Source organism: Carcharodon carcharias, chromosome 5, assembly GCF_017639515.1.
Source record: "Carcharodon carcharias isolate sCarCar2 chromosome 5, sCarCar2.pri, whole genome shotgun sequence".
NCBI classification, from domain to species: Eukaryota; Metazoa; Chordata; class Chondrichthyes; order Lamniformes; family Lamnidae; genus Carcharodon; species Carcharodon carcharias.
The window spans coordinates 74,209,699-74,233,102 of NC_054471.1; the positions used below are offsets into that span (position 1 = coordinate 74,209,699).

The following is a 23,404-nucleotide window of genomic DNA, read 5'->3' on the forward strand; positions in this document are numbered from 1 at the left end:
TGTGAGACCACCACAAAAGTATCCTGCAGGTCTGAGCATGGTTCCCAGGGAGTGTCCATGACTCCTAGGCCAGGATTTTTCCTATGGAGGGCAGGTTGGGTGGGAGAGGGCGAGCATGAAGCTGATCGCCACCTGCGATCGGCTGCGCGCCACCATTTTACGTAGGCGGGCCAATTAAGGCCCGTCCAGCATAATACGTGGCCGGTAGCGCGCTACCTGTGCTGGTGGTGGAAGGAGGGACAGTTGGGGCCAGCGCTCTCCCTGAGGCACGGAGCTGTCTCAGGGAGATTGAACGGATATTAAAATGATTGAATAAATTATTTAAAAAATTATATAAACATGTCCCCTCATGTGACTGTGTTACATAAGTTTGGACATGTTTTAAAATTTATGAAAAGGTTCAGGAAACCTCATCCCACCTGTGGATGAGGTTTCCTGAAAAACGTGAAGGCTGCTTGGGCTTTTCACATGCCATCAACCTAAAGGTTGGAGGGGCAGTGTTCTTAAGTGCTTTAATTAATTTCTTAATGGCCTTAATAGGCTGTTTATATTTCAGCAGGCGCGCAGCCGACGCCGCCATGTGCCCGCCGAATGAAATATCCGCATTGGCGTGTCAGGCCCGCCCCTGCAAAAAGGCAATTAGGGATGGGCAATAAATGCTGGCCTAGATGGCGACGCCCACATCCCATTAATGAATTAAAAAAGGGACATTCTTGGGAGTTTATTTACAATAGTAAACATTATGTATCAGTGATTAACACCCGTCCAGAGTCGAAAAAATTGACTCAAAAGAGTTACATCTTCTCAACCTTCCTCACCCTGCCGCTACATCTTGGTATTCCCTCGATGCACAGTGGAGGCAGAGGCAGCCTGCTGACTGCTGTGCCCTGTCTGCGATGACTGCAGGGGGTACCGTCTGGAGGGTTGAAACCTGGAGAACCGCGGCCTGCTTTCATAGTCCTGCTGTGCGACAGTGGCACCCTCCTCGGCCTGTGCAGCTAAAGCTGCTGGGGCCACAGGAAGAAGGGATTCGGATGGGCCAGACACTTCTGGAATCACCTGGGTGGATGACCCCAGGGTGTGCACCTGCTGATCCTCCTCCCTATGCCCCAGAGTCCCTGGCTGACTCCTTGAGGAGAAGGGGAAGCTTGAGTGAGATCAAGCTGCCCCACGCCCCTCTCGCTGTTGGAGGCAAACAATGGTGTCAGCAGTGGAGTTCAGCCTGTGCAGCAGTGCAAGACTGATGTCCTGGACCAAAGTCTCCATGGTGGCTGCCAGCCTACCAGTGTTGACCGTGGTGCGTTGCCATGCTTGCGCTATCACCTCAACCTGAAGGCAGACGGACTCCTCCATTGTACCTTGTAATCTGAGGAGTGCAGCGGACATCCCTTCCTGATGTTCCCGAGCTTGCCTTTGTAGCTCCAGCAACTGAAACATGACCAAGTCCAGAGGCTCGTCATCTGACTAGGAGACAGCAGATTTCTGGCCTCCAGTAGTCCTCTGAGTGCCGGAGACCGGGAAAGTCCCTGCCACCACCCGCTCTGGATCAGACAATGCGATGTGCTCACCAGCTTGTGACCCCGAGACTACTCTAGTACTAGGTCCCACTGAGGTGTATGCCTGGCCTGAGCGCTGTGACGGCTCTTTAATGAAGGTGCCTTCAGATTCCTCTTCAGTGGTTTCTTTGGGACTTGATTGGAGGCCCTGGGTCCTGGACTCCGTTGGCTGTTTCCCAGATGTGTCTGTGAAAGCAAGGAGAGATAATTAATGCTTGGCAGGGGACTGTGGAACAGGACACATCACTCACAGCATGGTTGTCTGATGGATGTTGCACTGCTGGATCCTCATTTGGCAGTGCACTGCCGACCTCAGTGTCAGCACAGGAACGGTTTCCATCGTTGCCTGCCAGCTGGATGGCTCTATTTTCAAAGCCCGTGAGGACCTTAATTTCAGGCATTCCTCCACCAGTCTGAGACTTCTTCCTGTTGTGTACCAGCTTGTCCTCCATGAATAGAGGGAGAGAGTGTAAGCAGGATGCCTGTCAGGCTAGATGATAAGTATGCCTGGCATGTGTTGGTGGCGAATGGTCCCATGGACGGGATGAAGACAATGAAGGTATGTGTTTAAGAGAGTGAATGGTGATGTCCCTTGAACTGGCAGTGAATGAGATCCCTGTGGATATGTGATGTGAGTGTGTGAGTTGAGAGTGAGGATGAATGACTTACCTTGGTGGAACAGAGGTGATCATTCATCCTTTTTTGGCACCGGATGGCCGTCCTCTTTTGTAGGGCTTTGGTGCTGACCACCGCTGCCACCACCTCCCAAGCTGGATTGGTGATGTTGCTGTCCTTCCTGTGGCCAGAGCATGGGTAGAGGACATCATGGTGAGCCTCCACTGCATCCAAAATGTGCTCAAGGGATGCATCATTAAACCGGGGAGGGCTGCAGTCTTCTTGCCTTTTGGGGCCATGACTTCTTTGTAGCAATCCTTGTCTGGAAACACTAAGAGATGTTTGCGCGGCTGTACTTTAAATATGGCGCCCCATGTCATGAAGCGGCAAGATGATGGTGTGGTGGGCGAATGAGATCCCGCCAGCCATCGAAATGGTGTGTTTCCCAGGAATGCTTAATTAATGAGGCATGATTGGGACAATACGGCGTGAAAAGTCACCATTGCGGCTGGCAGGTAAAATGTCCTTTTTCCCCACCCGCTACCAGACTTAGTGCAAATCTGGGACGATTCCACCCAGAGCCTTTAGTTTTGTCCTTTTATTATTTTTGTAGCGTCTAGCCTGATCTGCTGATTTACTCTTAGATTTGTATTCTTTTTCTCTTCTTGTCACAGTTGTTTATCATTTCCCATATTAATACCTCTCTCTTGTCTCCACAAACCAGAACTCACTTCTCCCACGCCAGTCTTTGAGCCACGCATTCAGTTCTCTAATCATATGTGTCCTATACCAATCTGCATGTGGCTCAGGTAATAATCCAGAAATTATTACCTTTGAGGCTCTGCTTCTTAATTTGGTGCCTTGCTCCTCATACTAATTATGCAGAGTCTCCTTCCTCATCCTGCCTTTATTGTTGGTACTTACATGGAGCACAACCACTGGATCCTCCCCCTCCCACTCCAAGTTCCTCTCAAGCCCTGAGCAGATGTCCCAAACCCTGGCACCGGGCAGACAAGACAGCCATGTGGACTCTTGCTCTTTGCTACAGAGAACAGTGTCAAACCCCCTCACTATACTGTCCCCTACTATCACTACATTCCCTTTTGCTCCTCTAACTTGGATGGCTTCCTGTACCACAGTGTCACGGTCAGTTTGCTCACCCACCCTGCAGCCCCTGCTCTCATCCAAACAAGCTGAGAGAACCTCAAACTTGTTGGACAATTGTAGAGGCTCACATTCATGCACTTCTGCTCTCTGGGTCCCCTTACCTGCCTCACTCACAGTCACACCCTCCTGTCCCTGACCATTGACCAAATCAGAAGACCCTATCCTAAGTGGTGTGACTGCCTCCTGGTATAAAGCATCCAGGTAACTTTCAACATGCTTGATGTGTTGCAGAGTCTGCAGCTCATCCTCCAGCTCAATGACTCTGAGCTGAATTTCCTCAAGCTGCAAGCATTTACTGCAGACGTGTTTGCCCTGGATCAAAATGTTATCCAGGAGCTCCCACATGCTGCAGCCTTGACACATCACCTGTCCTGCCACTCTTAATGTGCTTTTACTAATTACTTAATTACATTAATCACTTATTTATGTTGCTTTCTTATATATTTTAACTTTACCACCAATTTATGTAGCATTTTAAGCCTTAGGGATAGAATAGAACTTACCCACTTACCTGATACTCATCAAATAGTTAGCTCCTTTCCCTGTAGTAGAGCAAGAACCAATTTCCATGGAGTGAGAAAGATGGAAAAAGGAAACGAATACCTCCTTCTCCCCTCTCACCAAACTCCAAGTCTTCACTCAACTCAGCTGCACTCCGTATACCTTGGCTGCACTAAAGGACCCTGAATTCATAGTAAACTACACTGGGTCTACAGTAACCAGATTCAACCAGTTAGCTAATTAACTATTCAGCTCCTACAGCGGAGAGTGGGTTTACCATATCTAAACTGCAAGAAAGAAAGAACTTTCCAGTTGCTGTTAATTACAGACTAGGTTAGATTTTAAGAGCAAAATTTAAGAACAAAATTAACACTTAAAATTCCCCCTCTCACCAAACTCCAAGTCTTCACTCAGTTTGTCAGCTGCAGTCCATTTGCCTTGGCTGCTTTAAAGGACCCTGAATGTATAGGGCAGGATTTTTAGGTTGGTGTGCGGGTGCGTGCCTTACCCAATCAGACGTGAAATTGCACGAGATGATGTCAGGTGAGCATCCCAACGTCATCCTGTACTCGCACGATATTTCGGTCGGTGGGCGCATGCGAGTATCAAAAGTGCGCCAGCTTACAATTAAGAAGACAATTATAGTTGTTAAAGTACCAATTGTCCCTGATTTTTCGTAGTCCGTCCAATCTTACGGTTGGCGGAAGGGCAAATCTGCCAAGTGGATTTTGCATGTTTGATAAAACCTCATCCAAGGGCGGGGTGAGATTTCCATCATTAAATGAAGGAAAAAGAAAAATCTATGGACAGAATTTTTAACATGTGTATGTTCAGGTAACTGATTGTGACATTTTTTGTGATTTTAAAATCTTTATTTAATTGTTTAGAAGGGGCCAATCACAGATAGCGGTTCATTCCCTGGCTGCTCCCAGGCCAGCCAATCGCGGCCGCATGCTGACCTAAAAATCCTACCCATAGTAAACTGAACTAGGGCTACAGTAACCCAGATTGAAGAAGTTAGCTAATTAACCACTCAGCTCCTACAGGTGAGATTGAGTTTACCATGTCTAAACTGCAAAAAAGAACTTTGCCTGCTTACACAGTACTTTCCAGATACTGTTAATTACAGACTAGGTTAGATTTTAAAAGCAAAATTTAAGAACAAAAGTAACACTTAAAGCTCCCCCTCTCACCAAACCCCAAGGGGAGAATTTTCTCCCCGTTGGGGGGGCTGAGTGGGAGTGGGCGCGGGTGGCTGCGCAGCCGATCGCCGCCCGTGATTGGCTGCGCACTGCCATTTTATGTGGACCGGCCAATTAAGGCCCGCCCAGCGTGACACACACCCGGAAGCACTGAGTGCTCCCTGTGTGAGCAGGGGGAATTGGCTGAGTTGGGGCCTGTGCTCTTTTGCGTGCAAAAGAGTGCAGAAATCTCCCTGAGGCAGCTCTGTTTGATGGTCAAAAATTTTAATAAAGAAAAAATTTTTTTTAAGACATGTCCCCTCATGTCACAGTGTCACATGAGCTGGGACATGTCAATGAACTTTAATAAAAATTTTTACTCAATTTATAAACACTTCAAGAAACCTCATCCCGCCTGTGGATGAGGTTTCATGATAAATGCGAAGGCCGCCTGGCCTTTTCACCTGCCCGCCAAGGTTGGATTGTCAGCTCCGTTAAGTGTTCTAGTTAGTTTTTAAATGGCCTTAATAGGCCTTTTGCAGTTTGGCGGGTGCGCAGCTGACTCTGATGCGTGCCCACCGAAATGAAAATCGGAATGATGCGCGGTGAGGTTGGGATGCATGCCCGACGTCACCGCATGTCATTTTACGTGTCGGTGAGGGGGCCCGCTCCCGCACCCTGACCCAAAGATTCTGGCCCAAGTCTTCACTCAGTTACCTCAGCTGCAATCTGTTTTACTCTGTATTACAGACTGAGGAGCTGAGAGTAACAAATTTGAGGTGCTGCAGTGTAGAAGGTAGGTATAATGACAGTGTGACACTTTACAGTGTAACTAGTGGCAGGTGGGTGTAATTAAAATGAGACACATTTAAAATGACACCAGGGTAAAGAGGGTCTAATTATAGCGTAACATGTTTATCATGTCATCAGGGAAAGGAAAGTGTACTTATGATGTGACATGTTTACAGTGTCATCATGGGAAGGAGGGTGTAATTATAGCGTGACGCATTCACAGTGTCACCAATGGCAGGTGTATGTTATTAGTGTCTCCAGTGCCAGGTTGATCTGATTACTGTGTGGTAAGTTTACATAGGAAGTTTCCATAATAAATATGGGCAAGTAAATTTAAAATAGAAAAAAGTTGACATGGAAGTTGAACAAAAAGATGTTGAGTTGATACGCACTGATGCCGCTGGGTTCACACAGTCTGATGGTGCTGCTGAAGTGAGCATACAATGTATTTAAACGTTAGAAATTGAGTACTATTTAATAGGTCCTATCATTTTGCATAACAATAGGTACACTTATTATTGTCTTTGTTAATAACAATGTTGTTCTTTTACAGCATTAAAAAGTTCGAAATAAAACAAGGAACTATAGAATACTTATAATTTACAATTAAATGCAGAAATTCAACAAAACTGACCTTGCATATTTAAACTGCAGAAATGCTATTTAGTCCTCAAAAGGTTAATCAGAGTTACATTTGAACAGAATCATAATGAGTTGAAATTTATATCACAATAAATTGTACAATTTTGATCCACTACCTTATTACCATGTTGTCCTTGAATACCTTGGATTCCACGTTCACCCTTATTACCCTGCAGAATGAAGCAGATTAAATAATTTAATATTGCTATTTTATGAATTTGCTTTAACTTTTACTGCATTAACAAAGGTGGGGTGGGGGAGGGGGAGCTTCCATGATCCAGTGGTTCAAATGGGGAGACCACAATTACTTGAGTTACACTGGGAGCACCAGGTTATGAAATTTCTCCTTTTAGTTATTCTCTTCATTATTCATTATTTTATTTTACTTAGTTCCTCTTATACTATGCAACTGAGAATAAGGGTGAGCCAATCAGATTTCAGGCCTCCTGCAATGTGTTTTTGTAACCACCTGATTTCCAATGCTTCTCCTTGGAGAGGAGAGAGTGTTTCCCTGCAGCTGGTAGACCCTCCTCTCCCATTCAAAGCATTTGGTTAAAGATCTGGATCAATTCAAAGTATGAGCGTTACTTATGTTGTACTATCTGAGCAACCTATTTTTGTTAACTTTATTTTTAAATTGGGAAAGCGTAGGAAATATGTGTTTATTCCATACAATATAAATAATGCATTTTTAAACATTTAATTCATCATGAGATGTAGGCATTACTAGCCGTAACAATATTTGTTGCCCTTAATTGCCCTTGAACAGAGTGACTTGCTAGGCTACTTCAGAGGACAATTAAGAGTCAATCACGTTGCTGTGGGTCTGGAGTCACCTATAGGCCAGACCAGGTAAGGGTGGTGGATTTTCTTCCCTAAAGGACATTAGTGAACCAGATGGGTTTTTACGAAAATCTGATAGTTTCCTGGGGCAGAAATTTCCCCCGTTAGGGGGGTTGTGTGGGGGTGGGCGGGTACGAACCCGATTGGCGGCCCCAGTTGGGGCCACGCCGCTATTTTACGTGGGCGAGCCAATTAAGGCCTGCCCAGCGTGGTGCGTGCCTGGAAGCGCTGAGTGCTCCCTGTGCGGGCATGCACGCGAAAGAGCACAGAAATCTCCATGAGCCACACAGGTGTTTTAAAACATGTCCCTTCATGTGACAGTGTCACATGAGCTGGGACATGTCAACGTATTTAAAAACATTTTTTTATTGAATTTTTAAACACTTCATGAAACCTCATCCTGCCCGTGGATGAGGTTCCATGAAAAATGCGAAGGCCGCCTGCCAACCTTAAGGTTGGACTGGCAGCTCATTTTATTAATTCAATTAGTTTTTAACAGGCCTTAATAGGCCTTTGACAGTTCAGCAGGCATGCAGCACGCCTGCCAAACCTGAAAATCTAAATGACACGCAATGATGTCGGGACGCCCGCCTGACATCACCACGTGTCATTTTACATGTCGGTAAGCGGGCCCCGCCCCCGCTCGCCAACCTGAAAATTCTTCGCCTGGTCACCAATATTGACATTAGCTTTTAATTCCAGATTTTACAAATTGAATTAAAATTCCACTAGCTGCCATGGTGGGATTTGAACCCCTATGAGAATATAACCCCTATGAGAATATAACTTCTATGAGAATAAATTGCAAAACATTAAATTTATTTTGAAGGATTCTCATATTTAAGATTTGATTGAAGTGTTGTGCAAGTTTCCTCAACAGGATATTAAGACATATTATTGTTAATGTTTATTAAAGTTAGTTTCTTTCACTGTAGCTATTGTATCTTGGTACCAAAAAGATAGTTTTAGTCATGCAGACGTTGAGTTCCTACAATGTTTACAGGATTCCTTTTTAATCAAAGATGTAAGAAATCCAAAATAAAAATAGAAAATGCTGGAAAAACTCAGCAGGTCTGGCAGCATCTATGGAGAGAGAAACAGAGTTAATGTTTTGAGTCCGTATGAAATCTAACTGGGAGGATGCTCAATTGGATCTAGTAACAAAATATGAACTAGAGCAGATCAGAGAAGTAAAAGTAAGGGAGTGTCTAGGCAATAGTGACCAGAATATAATATACTTTAAGATAATAACTGAGAAGAATATAAACTTGACAAAGACCAGGATTGGGGAAAAAATAATTTTGAGTCCTGAGAATAGAGCTTAGGAAAATAAAAAGGCCAAATGGTAAACAATGATGTAAAATAGCAATGGAAAAGCTTTAAACACTGTTTGAGTCCAGGAAATATATTCAGCTAAAATACAAGAACAAACTGAACACTATTGGGACATCTTGGATGAATAAAGACATAAGGGAAAAACTGAAGGTAAGACCATAAGACCATAGGACTTAGGAACAGAAGTAGGCCACTCAGCTCATTGAGTCTGCTCTGCCAATCAATGAGATCATGGCTAATCTGATAATCCTCAACTCCACTTTCCTGCCTTTTCCCCATAACCCTTGATTCCCTTACTGATTAAAAATCTGTCCATCTCAGCCTTGAATATACTTAATGACCCAGCCTCTACAGCCCTCTGCGGTAAAGAATTCCACAGGTTGACTACCCTCTGAGAGAAGAAATTCCTCCTCATCTCTGTTTTAAATGGGCAACCCCTTACTTTGGGATTATGCCCTTTGGTCCTACACTCTCCCACAAGGGGAAACAACCTCTCAGCATCTACCCTGTCAAGCCCCCTAAGAATCTTAAATATTTCAATAAGGTTGCCTCTAATTCTTCTAAACTCCAATGAGTATGGGTCCAACCTACTCAACCTCTCCTCATAAGAAAATTTATCCATCCCCAGGATCAACCTAGTGAAGCTTCTCTGGACTGCCTCCAATGCCAGTATATCTCACCTTAGATAGGAGGACCAAAACTGTTCACAGTATTCTAGGTTTGGTCTAACTAGTTTCTTGTGAAGTAATAGCAATACTTCCCTATTTTTATACTCCTTTCCCTTTGAAATAAAGGCCAACATTCCAATTGTCTTACCTATTATCTGCTGAACTTGTATGTTAGCTTTTTGTGATTCATGCACAAGGACCCCCAAATCCCTCTGCGCTGCAGCTTTTTTCAGTTTTTCTCCATTTAAATATTATTCAGCTTCTCTTCTTCCTGCCAAAGTGCATAACCTCACATTTTACCACATTATATTCCATCTGCCATGTTTTTGCCCACTCATTTAACCTGTCTATATCCTCACCACTTGCCTTCCCACCTATTTTTCTGTAATCCGCAAACTTGCGATAGTACATTCATTTCCCTCAACCAAGTCATTAATGTGTATTGTAAATAATTGTGGCCCCAGCACTGACCCCTGTGGCACTCTACTGGTTACAGGTTGCCATCCTGAAAATACCCCCCCATCTCAACTCTCTGTCTTCTATTAGTTAGCCAGTTCTCTATCCATGCTAATATATTACCCCCAACACCATGGGCTCTTATCTCATTAAGTAGCCTTATGTTTGGTACCTTATCAAACACCTTTTTGAAATCCAAATATATTACATCTCCTGGTTCCTCTTTATCTATCCTGCTTGTTAACTCCTCAAAGAATTCTAATAAATTTGTCGGGCATAATTTCCCCTTCATGAAGCCATACTGTCTCTGCTTGATTATATTATACATTTCTAAATGCTCTGCTGTTACATCCTTTATAATAGACTCTAACATTTTCCCAATGACAGATGTTAAGCCAACTGGCCAATAGTTACCTGTTTTTTGTCTCCCTCCCTTTTTGAACAAAGGTATTACATTGGCAGTTTTCTAATCCTCTGGGACTTTTCCAGAATCTAGGGATTCTTGGAAGATTACTACCAATGCACCCACTACCTCTGGAGCTACTTCCTTTAATATCTTAGGATGCAACCCATCAAGTCCAGGTGACTCTTTGGCCTTTAGCCCCATTAGTTCCCTAGTACTTTATCTCCAGTGATAGTTATTGCATTTATTCCCACCACCCCCCCACCCGCTCTTACCCCATGATTATTTAGTATTTTTGGTATGCTATTAGTGTCTTCTACCGTGAAGACGAATGCAAAATATTTATTCAACTCCTCTGCAATTTCCTGGTTCCCCATTATTATTTCCCCAGCCTCATTCTCTAAGGGGCCTATATTGACTTTGGTCTCTCTCTTCCTTTTTTTTATTTAAAGAAGCTCTTACTGTCCGTTTTTATATTACTTGCAAGCTTACCCTCAAAGTTTATTTTCTTCCTCTTTATTATATTTTTTGTCATCTTCTGTTGGTTTTTAAAAGAAAAAAGGAATACGCAAAGTACATGGGCAGCAGGGGAGAACATACCATGAGGAGTATGAAGAGATTAGAAGTTAATAAAGCAATTAGGAAGGCAATGAAGAACTATGAAATTAAATTATCAGGGAACATAAAACAAAGTAGTTATTCTATGGACACATAAATAAAATAAGAAAAGTCGGGTTGGGATGGACATGGTAAAATCACAGGCTGCAATAGCGAAATGGTAGAAATATTAATTACTTTGCTTCAGAATTTACCAGAGAAACAAATCAGGTGAATGTGACATCTGAAGACGAGCTTAGGAGTGATATGATCACCTTTAAAATCAGAAGAGGAGAAATATTATTTAAACTGATCAAACTCAAAGACGATAAAGCCCCTGTTCCAGATGTATGACATTCTCACATTTCAAAAGGATCTAGAGAAGAAACAGCAGGGGTTCTATTACACATATTCAATTATTTGGTAGAAAGAGGTGTAGTGCCAGAGGACTGGTGGATAAATAATATTATATCAATATTTAAGGAGTGGAATAGAACATGTCCAGGTGGTAAGAAAAATAATGGGATCCTTACCAAAAGACAAAATAGAAAAACATCTAGAAATCAAAACATAATAATGAATAGTCAACATGGATTTCATGAATATGTTCAGACCACGTAATTTCAAGGGACAAGTAGCAGAATGAATAGCTAGCTGATTACAAAACAAAAAGCAGAGTGGAGTAAAGGGTAACTATTCCAAGTGATGAAAGGTCATCAGCCTATAATTTTAACTCTGTTTCTTTTGCTGCGTGACCTGCTGAGCAATTCCAGCATTTTTCTGCTTTTAATTCAGATTTACAGCATCTACAATGTTTTGCGTTTGTAATAGTGAATGCAAATTCAGATGCAATATGACTATGTTGTCATGATGTGGAATGGATTGCTTGAAAAGGGGTGGAAACAGATTCAATGGTAAACTTAATGAAAATTGGATATAACTTGAAAAGGAAAAATGTGCAGGACAATGGAGAAAGAGCAGGGGGTGGGACTAATTGGATGGCTCTTTCAGAGAGTGGGTACAGACACAATAGGCTGAATTACCTCTTTTGTGATGTAAGATTCTATGATATTGGTATTAAAGATGATCAAAAATGGTCTTTACAAGTCCTAAATATTAATATAATTGTCTAGGCAAGCTAGGTTGACCAAATAATATTCCGCATGGGGTCAAGTTAGCTCAGTTGGCTAGATAGTGAGTATGTGCTTCAGAACAACACCAACAGCACAGGATTCAATCCACATTCCAGCTGAGGTAGACACGGGGCCTGCCTCCTCACCCTACCCCATAGTAAAGATCACAGGATAAGCCATGATGTGGGAACTCTCAAATAATCAAGGATGCTACCTGGAGAAGAAGATGTATCCTTACAATTTTTAAAAATGTATTTACGTGACGTGGGCGTTGCTGGCTAGGCCAACATTTATCGCCCATAGCTAACTGCCCTTGAGAAAGTGCTGGTGAGCCGCCTTCTTGAACAGCTGCAGTCGATATGGTATAGGTACAGGCCGTTAAGAAGGGAATTCCAGGATTTTGGCTCACCGCTAGTGAAGGAACAGCGATATAGTTCTACGTCAGGATAGTGCGTGGCTTGGAAGGGAGCGATCCCATGCATCTTCTGCCTTTGTCCCTCTAGGTGGTAGATGTCGTGAGTTTGGATAGTGCTTTAGAAAGAGCCTTGGTGAATTGCTGCGGTGCACCTTGTAGATGGTACACACTGCTGCCACTGTATTGCGGAGGTGGAGGGAGTGAATGCTTAAGTTGATGGATGGGGTGCCTATCAAATGGGCTGTTTTGTCCCTGGATGGCATCAAGCTTCTTGAGTGTTGTTGGAGCTGCACTCATCCAGGCAAGTAGACAGTATTCCATCACACTCCTGACTTGTGCCTTGTAAATGGTGGGCAAGCTTTGGGTTGTCAGGAAGTGAGTTACTCTCCACAGAATTCCCAGCCTCTGACCTGCTCTTGTAGCCACACTATTTATATGGCTGGTCCAGTACAGTTTCTGATCAATGTAGCCCCCAGGATGTTTTTAGTGGGAATTTCAGTGATGGTACTGCCATTGAATGTCAAGGGGAGTTGGTTAGATTCCTCCTTGTTACGGATGGTCATTACCTGACACTTGTGTGGCATGAGTGTTACTTGCCACTTATCCACCCAAGCCTGAATATTGTTTCAGTCTTGCCGCATATGGACATGAACTGCTTCAGTATCTGAGGAGCTGTGAATGGTGCTAAACCTTGTACAATCATCCATGAACATCCCACGTCTGACCTTATGGTGGAGGGAAGGTCATTGATGAAGATTGTTGGGCCTAGCACGCTACTCGAAGGAATTCTGCAGCTTTGTCCCAGCACTGATATGATTGACCTCCAACAGTCTCAAACATCTTCTTCCGTGCTGGATATGACTCCAACCTGTGGAAAATTTTTTCCTGATTCCCATTGACTTCAGATTTGCTAGGACCTCTTGATGCCACAGTCGGTCAAATGCTGTCTTGATGTCAAGGGCAGTCACTATCACCTCACCTCTTTTGTCCATGTTTGGATCAAGGCTGTACTGAGGTCAGGAGCTGAGTGGGCCTTGCCAAATCCAAACTGAGCATTAGTGAGCAGGTTATTGTTGAGTAAGTGCCACTTGATAGCACTGTTGATGTCACCTTCCATCACTTTGCTGATGATTGAGAGTAGACTGATGGGCAGCAATTGGCTTGCTTTTTGTGGACAGGACATACCTGCACAATTTTCCACATTGCTAGGTAGATGCCAGTTTTGTAGCAGTTTTGTAGTTCTGGGGCAGAAATCTTTAGTATTACTATCGGAATGTTGTCAGGGTCCATTGCCTTTACAGTATCCAATGCCTTCAGCCATTTCTTGATATCATGCAGAGTAAATCAAATTTCTGAAGTCTAGCATCTGTGATTTTGGGGACCTGAGGAGGAAGCTGAGATGGTTCACCCACCCGCCTCTTGTGGCAGAAGATGGTTGCAAATGCTTCAGACTTGTCTTGTACACTGATGCGCTGGGCTCCTCCATCATTAAGGATGAGAATATTTGTGGAGCATCCTTCTCCAGTTAGTTGTTTGATTGTCTGCTACCATTCATGAATGGATGTGGCAGGAATGCAGAGTTTAGATCTGATCCGTTGGTTATGGGATCGCTTAGCTCTGTCTATTGCATGCTGTTTCCATTGTTTGGCATGGAAGTTGTAGCTTCACCTGTGTTGCAGCTTCACCAGGTTGACGCCTCATTTTTAAGTGCTGCTGCTGGCATGCCTTGCTGCATTCTTCTTTGAACCGGGGTTTATCCCCCAGCTTGATGCTAATGATGAGCAGGGGATATGCCGGGCCATGAGATTACAGATTGTGGTGGAAGACAATTCTGCTGCTGTTGATGGCCACAGCACCTCTTGAGTGCCCAGTCTTGAGTTGCTAGATCTGTTCAAAATCTATCATATTTAGCACCATGGTAGTGCTGCACAACGCCTTGGAGGGTATCCTCAATGTGGAGGTGGGACATTGTCTCCACAAAGATATGCCGATGGTTAGTCCTACCAATACTGTCATGGGCAGATGCATCTGTGACAGATAAACTGCTGAGGACAAGATCAAGTAGGTTTTTCCTTCTTCTTGGTTCCCTCACCACCTGCCGCAGACCCAGTCTAGCAGCTATGTCCTTTAGAACTCAGCCAGCTTGGTCAGTAGCGGTGCTACTGAGCCACTTTTGGTGGTGGACATTGAATTCCCCACTTAGAGTACATTCTGTGCCTTGTCAAATTTAGTGATTCTTCCAACTGGAGTTCAACATAGAGGAGTACTAATTCATCAATGGAAGGAAGGCGGTGGGGGGTGGGGGTTGGGGTCAGTGCAATAGGTGGTAAGTCCTTGCCCATGTTTGACCTGATGCCATGAGAATTCTTGGGGTCTGGAATTAGTGTTGAGGACTCACAACACAACTCCCACCCACCTGTGTACCATTGTGCTGCTACCCCTGGTGGGTATGTCCTGCTGGTGGGACTGGACATACCCAGGGATGGTGATGATGATGTCTGGGACATCGTCTGTAGAGCATGATTCCATGAGTATAACTATGTTAGGCTGTTGTTTGACTAGTCTGTGGGACAGCTCTCCCGATTTTGCAACAAGTCCCCAGATGTTTGTAAGGAAGACTTTGCAGGGTTGAGACAGCTGGGTTTGCTGTTGTCGTTTCCAGTGCCTAGGTCAATGCTGGCTAGTCCATCTGGTTCCTTTTAGACTTTGTAGCGGTTTGATACAACTGAGTGCCTTTCTAGGCTATTTCAGAGGGCCTTTGAGAGCCAATCACATTGCTGTCGGTCTGAAGTCGCATGTAGCACAGGCCAGATAAGGATGGCAGATTTCCTTCCCTAAAGGACCAAATGGGTTTTTACAACAATCAACAATGGTTTCATGTTCACTATTACCAAGAACCCCCAGCTTTTAATTCCAGATTTAATAACTGAATTTAAATTCCTCACAACAACAACGAAACTAGCATTTATATTGTGTCTTTAACATAGTGAAATGTCCCAAGGCACTTCACAGGAGTGTTAATAGATAAACTTTGAGATCGAGCCACAAAAGGTGACATTAGGAGAGGTGATCAAAGCATCAACAGAGGACTGTGAGGCACAGCTCTTGGTGTGAAGCTGGAAGCTAAAAATGAAAGTGTCAGTTTTGAAGTTAGTGGTTGTTTGAAAAAAGTTAATGCCAAAAGAAATGGTGTCTGTAGTTCAGATTCAGCTAAGTGGGACCTGCTTTCTGTATGTTCACTGCTTGTAAGTGATAGAAAAGAATTTATTTTTGTACTGATTTGGATTTGGCCCCATTTTATCAAATATTTTCACTTCATCTTCAAAAACATTGGAGAAGTGCATATGAGAGCATGTGCAAAGACACTATACCCAGGTTAGACACAGGTCCTTTTGTTACACTCCTGTATCATGCTATTTTATAGTTAGACGTTGGTAAATACAGGCAAACTCCTAAATATAAGAAATTCTGAACACTGGTTTAATAATTTGGAGCTGGGGGACCAGATATGCATAGCTTTTATATTAACTATTAATGGCAGGTGGGAGAGGTTGGGGGAGGGGGGTAAAATGACAAAAAAGGTATTATGCCTACCACAGTTTTCATTGTGGCAGGTTTGCTGCCACTGAGAGGTTGGACACTTCATTAACATATTTAAATAATGCTTGAATAGTGCCATTGGAGGCCTAATTTAAAATTAACAGCTGCACCACATATTCTAAACACATATAAGTCATTATTGAGATCACCTATCTCCATTTCTGTAACATCGCCTTGCGTCAACTCTGCCTTAGCACATCTGCTGCTGAAAACTTCATCCTTTCCTATATTACTTCTGGATGTGACTATTCCAACTGTCTACTTGGTGATCTCCCACATTCTGTCCTTCGTAAACTTGAGCTCATTCAAAGCTTTGCTATCTATGTCCTTATTTGCAACAAATCCGTTCACTTATCACCCCTGTGCGCTGACATGCACTAACACCCAGTCAAGCAACACCTCAATTTTAATATTTCCATCTTATTTTCAAATCCCTCCATTGCATTGCCTCTCCTTATCTCTGTAATCTCCAGCTGAACACTCTCCTGAGAAAGCTGAGCTCATCCAATTCTGGCCTCTTATGGATCTCCGATTTTAATTATTGGTTGTGCCTTCAGCTGCCTAGGCTCTGAACCTCTCAACCTCTTTAGCTAAGCATTTTTTATCTCGGTTTGGTACAACTTAGTGGCTTGCTAGGCCATTTCAGAGGGCAGTCAACCACACTACTGTGGGTATGGAGTCACATGTAGACCAGACAGGGTAAGATTGGCAGATTTCCTTTCCTAAAGCATAATCGTGGACTAGTTGATTATTTTTATGAAAGCGCAGCACTTTCATGGTCACCATTCCAGCTTTTTAATTCCAGATTAAGTTAAATATAAATTCCAGTTGCCTTGGTGAGATTTGAACTCATGTCCCTTAAGCATTAGTCGAGGCCTGGGTTACTAGCCCAGTAACATCACCACAATGCCACTGTCCATGTTGCTGTTGCTGGATCAGAATCTTAGAATTCCCTTCCTAACAGCACTGTGAGTGCACCTACACCAGATGGATTGCAATAGTTCAAGAAGGAGGCTCACCTTCGCAAGAGCAATTAGGGATGTTCAACAGATGCTGACTTTGCTAGTGATGCTCACATTCCATGAAAATCTTCTGGCAATCTGCCCTAATATTGCCTGATGTGGCTTGGTGTCAAATTTACTTCATTACGCTGCCGTGAAGTGCCTGGGATATTTTATTACGTAAATGCACTATATACATGTTGTTATTCAGGCTCAGGGCTCAGGAAACCAGGTTGTGAAATGGAAGCAGAAGCTGCTAACTCAAGAAGATAACTGCCTTTTAAAGCACTCATGGGGGGAGAAGGGGGCTCCCCTGTGTTGATTGCAGGTTATCTCTCCTCCTGCTGTGATCACAGTTGCCCTCAGCTTCCCAGCACTGAAGTCTCACCTTCCACCCTGCTACCACCCATCAAAGCAATAGATTCTTTCCCCTCCCTCCGAAGCTCCAATCTCCAGCCTTACCACCTCTTGATTGCCGGGGATCGTTTCCATGTAACCTTACTGGAGCCTTTGCCACTGGTTTTTGCGGCAGCAGCCAGCCAACCTGTCAATTTAACTGGCTACAAGGTGGGAAACGGAAGAAAAATGAGGTCCAGTCATTAAATTTGACAGGATCTGAGTGTCTCCAACCATTTTCACTCTCCCTTATGTGCCATAAATACAGGGCCAATAAGTGTGCATATGCGATTACAGAAATGCAAGCCCATGTGGGCAGAAAATCCAAATATCTCATACATAAGGTTTACTAGCCCCTTATATAAAACTTCAAATCCCTATATAAAAAAAGCTCCCATTCACAAAAAATTAAACTTGTTTACATAAGAAATGGAAGTCCCTTATATATAAACATCCAAGCCCAATATACATAAAGGATGAATATTTCTGAAACTGATGGGCTTATGGCAGAACGCTGCATGTAACACTCAGTTTTTTAAAATTTATTTACGGGATGTGGGCATCGCTGGCCGGGCCAGAATTAATTGCCTATCCCTAATTGCCTTTGAAAAGGTGGTGGTGAGCTGCCTTCTTGAACCGCTGCAGTCCCTGTGGTGTAGGTAGACCCACAGTGCTGTTAGGGAGGGAGCTCCAGTACTTTGACTCAGCGATAGTGAAGGAACGGCAATATATTTCCAAGCCAGGATGGCGAGTGGCTTGGAGGAGTGCTGACAGGTTGTAATGTTTCCATGTATCTGCTGCCCTTGTCCTTGTCCTTCTAGATGGTAGCTGTTGTGGGTTTGGAAGGTGCTGCCTAAGGAGCCTTGGTGAGTTTCTTCAGTGCATCTTGTAGACGGTATACACTGCTGCCACAGTTCGTCGGTGATGGAGGGAGTGAACGTTTGTGGAAGGGGTGCCAATCAAGCGGGCTGATTTGTCCTGAATGGTGTCAAGCTTCTTGAGTGTTATTGGAGCTGAGGAAATCATGGATGAACTGCCTACAGTTTTCCAGGAAGGTGCCTGTTTCAAGTGAGGCCCTACCAATGACAAATGGTCTCAAAAGCCCTTTCCCAAAAAATCCAAGCTTTTACCCTATACAAAAAGCGAGACTTCCACATATAAAATAATCACTATTTCATAACATTTGACAATCTTTGCATCTTTCCTATTCCCTCTGGTCTGAAGTTGGAAACATGGAGATTAGTATTTTTGGATGCTTACCACGACAAACTAAGTTTTCTTACCCATTTTATATCAGATAACCTTAAACTTTTAACAGTCTATTTTCTGTATTCAAATATAAAATACTTTAAAAGCTGTATATTTCTATATACATTGACAAAAGTCCTTACAGGATACTCTTATCCATTGCTAGCTCCCTATAAAGGTACAGTTTTCCTGAGGCATTTTTCTTCTGCATCAGTTCTGCTAGTAGGTTAGAAGAAATACAAATGAAAATGAATTGAAATGAATGCAGTACAATAATGAACACTATTGCAGATGTTATCATCTCATATACAGCTTTCCATTAATTAACATATAAATGCATGGTCTTTTGTATTGAAAGTATTTTTATATACAATACCTTGGACCCAGGTAGTCCTTGTGAACCAGGTACACCTGGCAATCCCATTTCACCCTAGTACAAAAAAAAATGACACATCTATTATTGAAATGAGAAAGTGTTAAATTTATGGCCTCAAGTTATAATTTGCAAAATCGGTCTGTAATGTCCTAATGCACTTACGTTAAATTTATTTGATGATTATTTTAGTGGTGGTAATGATCCATTTATTTTAATCAAGTATTTGTTCCTCATCTTTGCATAATTTAAAGAAAAAATTGCCAAAGCAGTGCACATTTCCTGCCTTTAAAATCCTACTTCCTTTCGCACTTCTGGGTCAACATTTTCCATAATAAATTTTTATGCTTACGTTTGTAATGGATACTAAACTTGTTATGCCACTGGTGGTACTATAGCACTTCCACTTTGCAACTTATAAGGTCATATAAAAAGGAGGGGTAGACCAATAGGCCCATCGAGCCTGCTCCATTATTCAATTAGATCATGGCTGATCTGATTGTGGCCTTAACTCCACTTTCCTTTCTGCCTACGATAATCCTTGACTCCCTTGTAGATCAAAAATCTGTCTAACTCAACCTAGCACAATATTTCTATTGGAGCAAATGTCATACCCTGACATTTATGCTATTTAACAAACCCCCTTAAGCACATCAAGCATCAAATCTTCAAGTGAAATATGTAAACAAGAATGTTTTCAATTATTTTGTATTTTACTTTACTCGTTTACACTCTTTGATTAAAACCAAATAGCAAACTTCAAATTTTTCTAATAGTTTCTATAGTCACAATGTGCTATGTATTCATTTGGGGTAAACTGATCAACACGGAGCTGCAGTCTCCACTCAAAAGCAGCTAGTCTAAAACTCAAATTGAGTGACAACTTTGACCTTTATGCATGTCTGACTTTAATTTTGGGCAATGCAGTTATTTCCTGTTCTGATTTCATCAGAAATAAAGTAAGAGTTTTAAAATCAAGGCGTTGCTTGACTGTGAGTCAATATAGGTCAGCAAGAACAGGGGTGATAGGTGAAACAGACATGGGGTGGAATCGGCCCAGATTTGCACTAAGCGCGGTAGCAGGTGGGAAAAAGGACGTTTTAACCGCCTGCTGCAACGCCGGCTTTTCACGCCGTATTGTCCTAATCCCGTCTCATTAATTATACATTCCCGGGAAACACTCCATTTCGATGGTGAGCTGGCTCTCATTCAAACGTCACACCATCTCCTCGCCACTTCATCACGCAGGGCACCATAGTTAAAATGTAGCTGCATGCACACCTCTCAGTGCTTCCAACCCATGACTGCTGCACAGAAGACATGGCCCTCAAAACCAAGAACACTGCAGCCCCCTGGTTTAATGACACGTCCCTTGAATGCCTTTTGGACGCAGTGGAGGCCCACTGTGATGTCCTTTATCCTCGCTCTGGGTGAAGACCAGCAAGCAAGGTAACCAATCCAGCTTGAAAGGCGGTGGCAGTGGAGGTCAACGCCAATACCCTGCAAAAGAAGAAAGCCACCCTGTGGTGCAATAGGATGAATGGTCTCATCCATTCTGCCAGGGTAAGTACTCTTCTCATCACTCTCAACTCACACACCCATCATACACCCACAGGGATCTCACACCTCAAGGGACAACACCACTAACACTCGCACACCCTCATATCTTCCTCAGGCTCATATGCTCTGGAGCTCGCGTCCTCATTCCATCCATGTCTCCGCTCACCACACAAACATTCCACGCAGTGCCATGTGTCCTGCTCACACTCTTTCCATCGGTTTTCATGCAGGAGAAGCTGGCTCATAACAGCAGGGAGAGGTCCCAGACCGGGGCTGGAGTGGTCCACACTAGGCCCCTCATTTACTTTGAGGCACATGCCATCACTCTGACTGGTGAGGATGTGGACTGTGACTGTGGTGATGGTGAGGTCGACGGCAAACACCCTCTTAAGGATCCTGTACCTATCATCCCTCCCTCAACGCAAATGTGAATGCTCTCTCTCTTGCTTTTGACTCTGCTGACATGCACTTAATATCTCTACTTTGGTTCACAGGGAGCTCTGCCAAGTGACCGACACCCTCAGCCTGCCAGTCCCTCAGCTCCATCCACGTCCTCACCTCCAGTCAAGAGATCTCCTCCTCCATTGAAGAGCTGGAAATAAACAGCCTGGAAGACCTGTCATAGCACTTACCCACACCCTCCACCAGTGCAGAGACACATACCTCAGTGGGACCTAGATCTAGAGCAGGCTCGAGTTCACATTTTGGTGGTCACTGCACGGACAGGTGACTGCAGCCGGAGGAGGCAAGTTCAGCCAAGCTCTCTGACACTTGGAGAGCTGCTGGGAAAGAGGCACCTGTGGGGTCTGAGTCAGATGACGAGCCTCTGGATTTGGCTATCCAATTCATCCTGGAGAGACAGCAGAAGGCAGGGAAACATCATGCAAAGCTGTTGGAAGCCCTCAACAGAGTGGCACGCAAGTCAGAAGAATGTGTCCACCTGCTTTCAGATGAAATGGTGCCCACAAGTGCGCGTATGTAGTTCTCCATGGGGATGATGGCAGATGCCATGGAGACCCTGGTTCAGCAGAACACGGAGATGCGTGTAGACCTGCGCTCCATCATGGTAGCCATGGGTGAGTTCCTGCCGTGGCAACACGAGAGGGAAACGGGGCACCTCGACGTCCCTCCAGGTGCTCCTTCCCCTCAAGAAGTTAGGCCGGGGCCCTTGGGCCCCCAAGGGAGGAGCAGCAGCAGCTTTACACCCTAGGGTCATCTACTCAGGAATCTCAGAAGCTGTCCTCTCTCTCCCTGAGTCCCCTTTTTCTGTGACTCCCTCAGCCTCATCCTCTGTCACCACAGAGGGAGCAGCTGGCTCATAGGAGGACAGCCAAAGCAAGCCGGGGTCCCCAAGGCTTTGGCTCTCCAGGGAACCCATAACGAATTCATTAGGAGCAACATGACCAATCATTGCGCAGGCTGTCTCCACTCCTGCTGCAGATGTCAAAACTTCAAAAAAACTTCAAAAGTTAATAAATTTTGATCACAGTTGGTTGCAGGGATGAACACATTTTGTCACATTACAAATGAAAATATATTGACTTTCACTGAATAATGTATAACGGTGTCTTTCAGTTTCATTGACAGGCTTCGTGTGTCCTCTCACTGCATCTCCACACCCCCTGCCATCCATCTAGCAGATCAGCTGCATGCAGCTGGCCCATGAGTGATTCTGGAGGGGGAAGAGTGTGTGTGTGGCAGGGCCTTTAGAATCCTTGTGCAAGCACTCTCCCACGCATGAGGATCCTTCCCATATCACACTCGTATCAATGTCCTGAGCATTTTCAGTGCTGCCTGCTGGGGTTCACCTTCATTTGACCATCTGCATCTGCATCTCTGCCAACCCACTGATCACATTCCATGCAGCACCTGTTCTCACCCACCACGATTCTCGTTGCACTTCTGATTTAGCAAGCATGGTAGTGCTACAGTCTTTCTTGCACTCCCCTGTCCTTCCCTTCCCCCCACTCACCCGTTTTCTTTTCCCCATCACTGTCGACCGCCTGGCATCACCTTCCAACTCCCCACCGTGACCCACCAGCCAGAACCCTTTTCTTTTGGGGATGTCCAGGTGAACGTGCACGTTCCCTTCCTTTCTGAAAATCCCACCCCCCATCCACATTAACCTTTTCGACCTCCTCCTTCCCACCTCCAGGGTCCGTGTCTGCCACCGAGTCCCCACCAACCACCCTCGCTGCCCCTTCTATCGATACTGTTGCACCCTAACCATCCTGCACTGCTGCCTCACTGCCCTCGGTCATTCTCACCATTCTCTCTTACCACGCTCACCCTCAGTTCGCTTCCCAGGAGGCAGTAATGGGAGGCAGAGCCTGCCTTTGCATATTCATCTGGACATCCACCCCTCCAGACTCCAACACCCTTGGAACTCCTTCACCTCTTGAAACTCCTTCCTCTCCCCCACCCTGACTCCCCCCACCCCCTTGGAACTCCTTCCCCCCCACCCCCTCAGATGCCCCCCTCCCCCTTAGTCTTTCCCCCTTCCAGACTCCTTCCTCCACCCTTACTTCTTCCTCCAGCTGTACTCCTTCCTCTAGCCTTACTTCTTCCACCACCCTTACTTCTTCCTCTACCCTTACTCCTTCTCCTCTTCGGACCCATTCCATCTCTGGACTCCTTCTCTTCTGGAATCCCTTCTCCCACCAGACTGCTTCATCTCCCTAAAGTCCTCCCACCCTCCTTCCTCCCCCTGGGCTCCTTGCTCCCCCTGGACTCCTTCCCCTCCCTGGACTCTTTCCCCCATCTGAACTCCTTTCCTTACACCTGCCTCCCCCCTTACACTTACCTCCCTAGTTGCCGTCTTCTCCCCCGATACCCCTTCCTCCCCGTATCCCCTCCATCCTTCCAACCTCACCCCTTGACACCTTTGTCCCACCTCAACCTCACTCCCCGCAACACCTTTGT

The 23,404-nt window shown here is 44.5% G+C and overlaps 1 protein-coding gene across 2 annotated transcripts in view; it reads right to left on the minus strand.

Moving 5' to 3' along the window:
* Positions 1 to 23,404, minus strand: part of LOC121278460 (collagen alpha-1(XXI) chain-like) — a 468,271-nt gene that overhangs the window by 139,701 nt on the left and 305,166 nt on the right. For both annotated transcript variants that reach the window (XM_041188910.1, XM_041188909.1), the window contains 2 exons: positions 18,926 to 18,979; positions 6,571 to 6,624 (listed from right to left, as the gene is read on the minus strand). In XM_041188910.1, the coding sequence (XP_041044844.1) occupies positions 6,571 to 6,624; positions 18,926 to 18,979 (108 nt within the window). The remainder of the gene's footprint in view (positions 1 to 6,570; positions 6,625 to 18,925; positions 18,980 to 23,404) is intronic.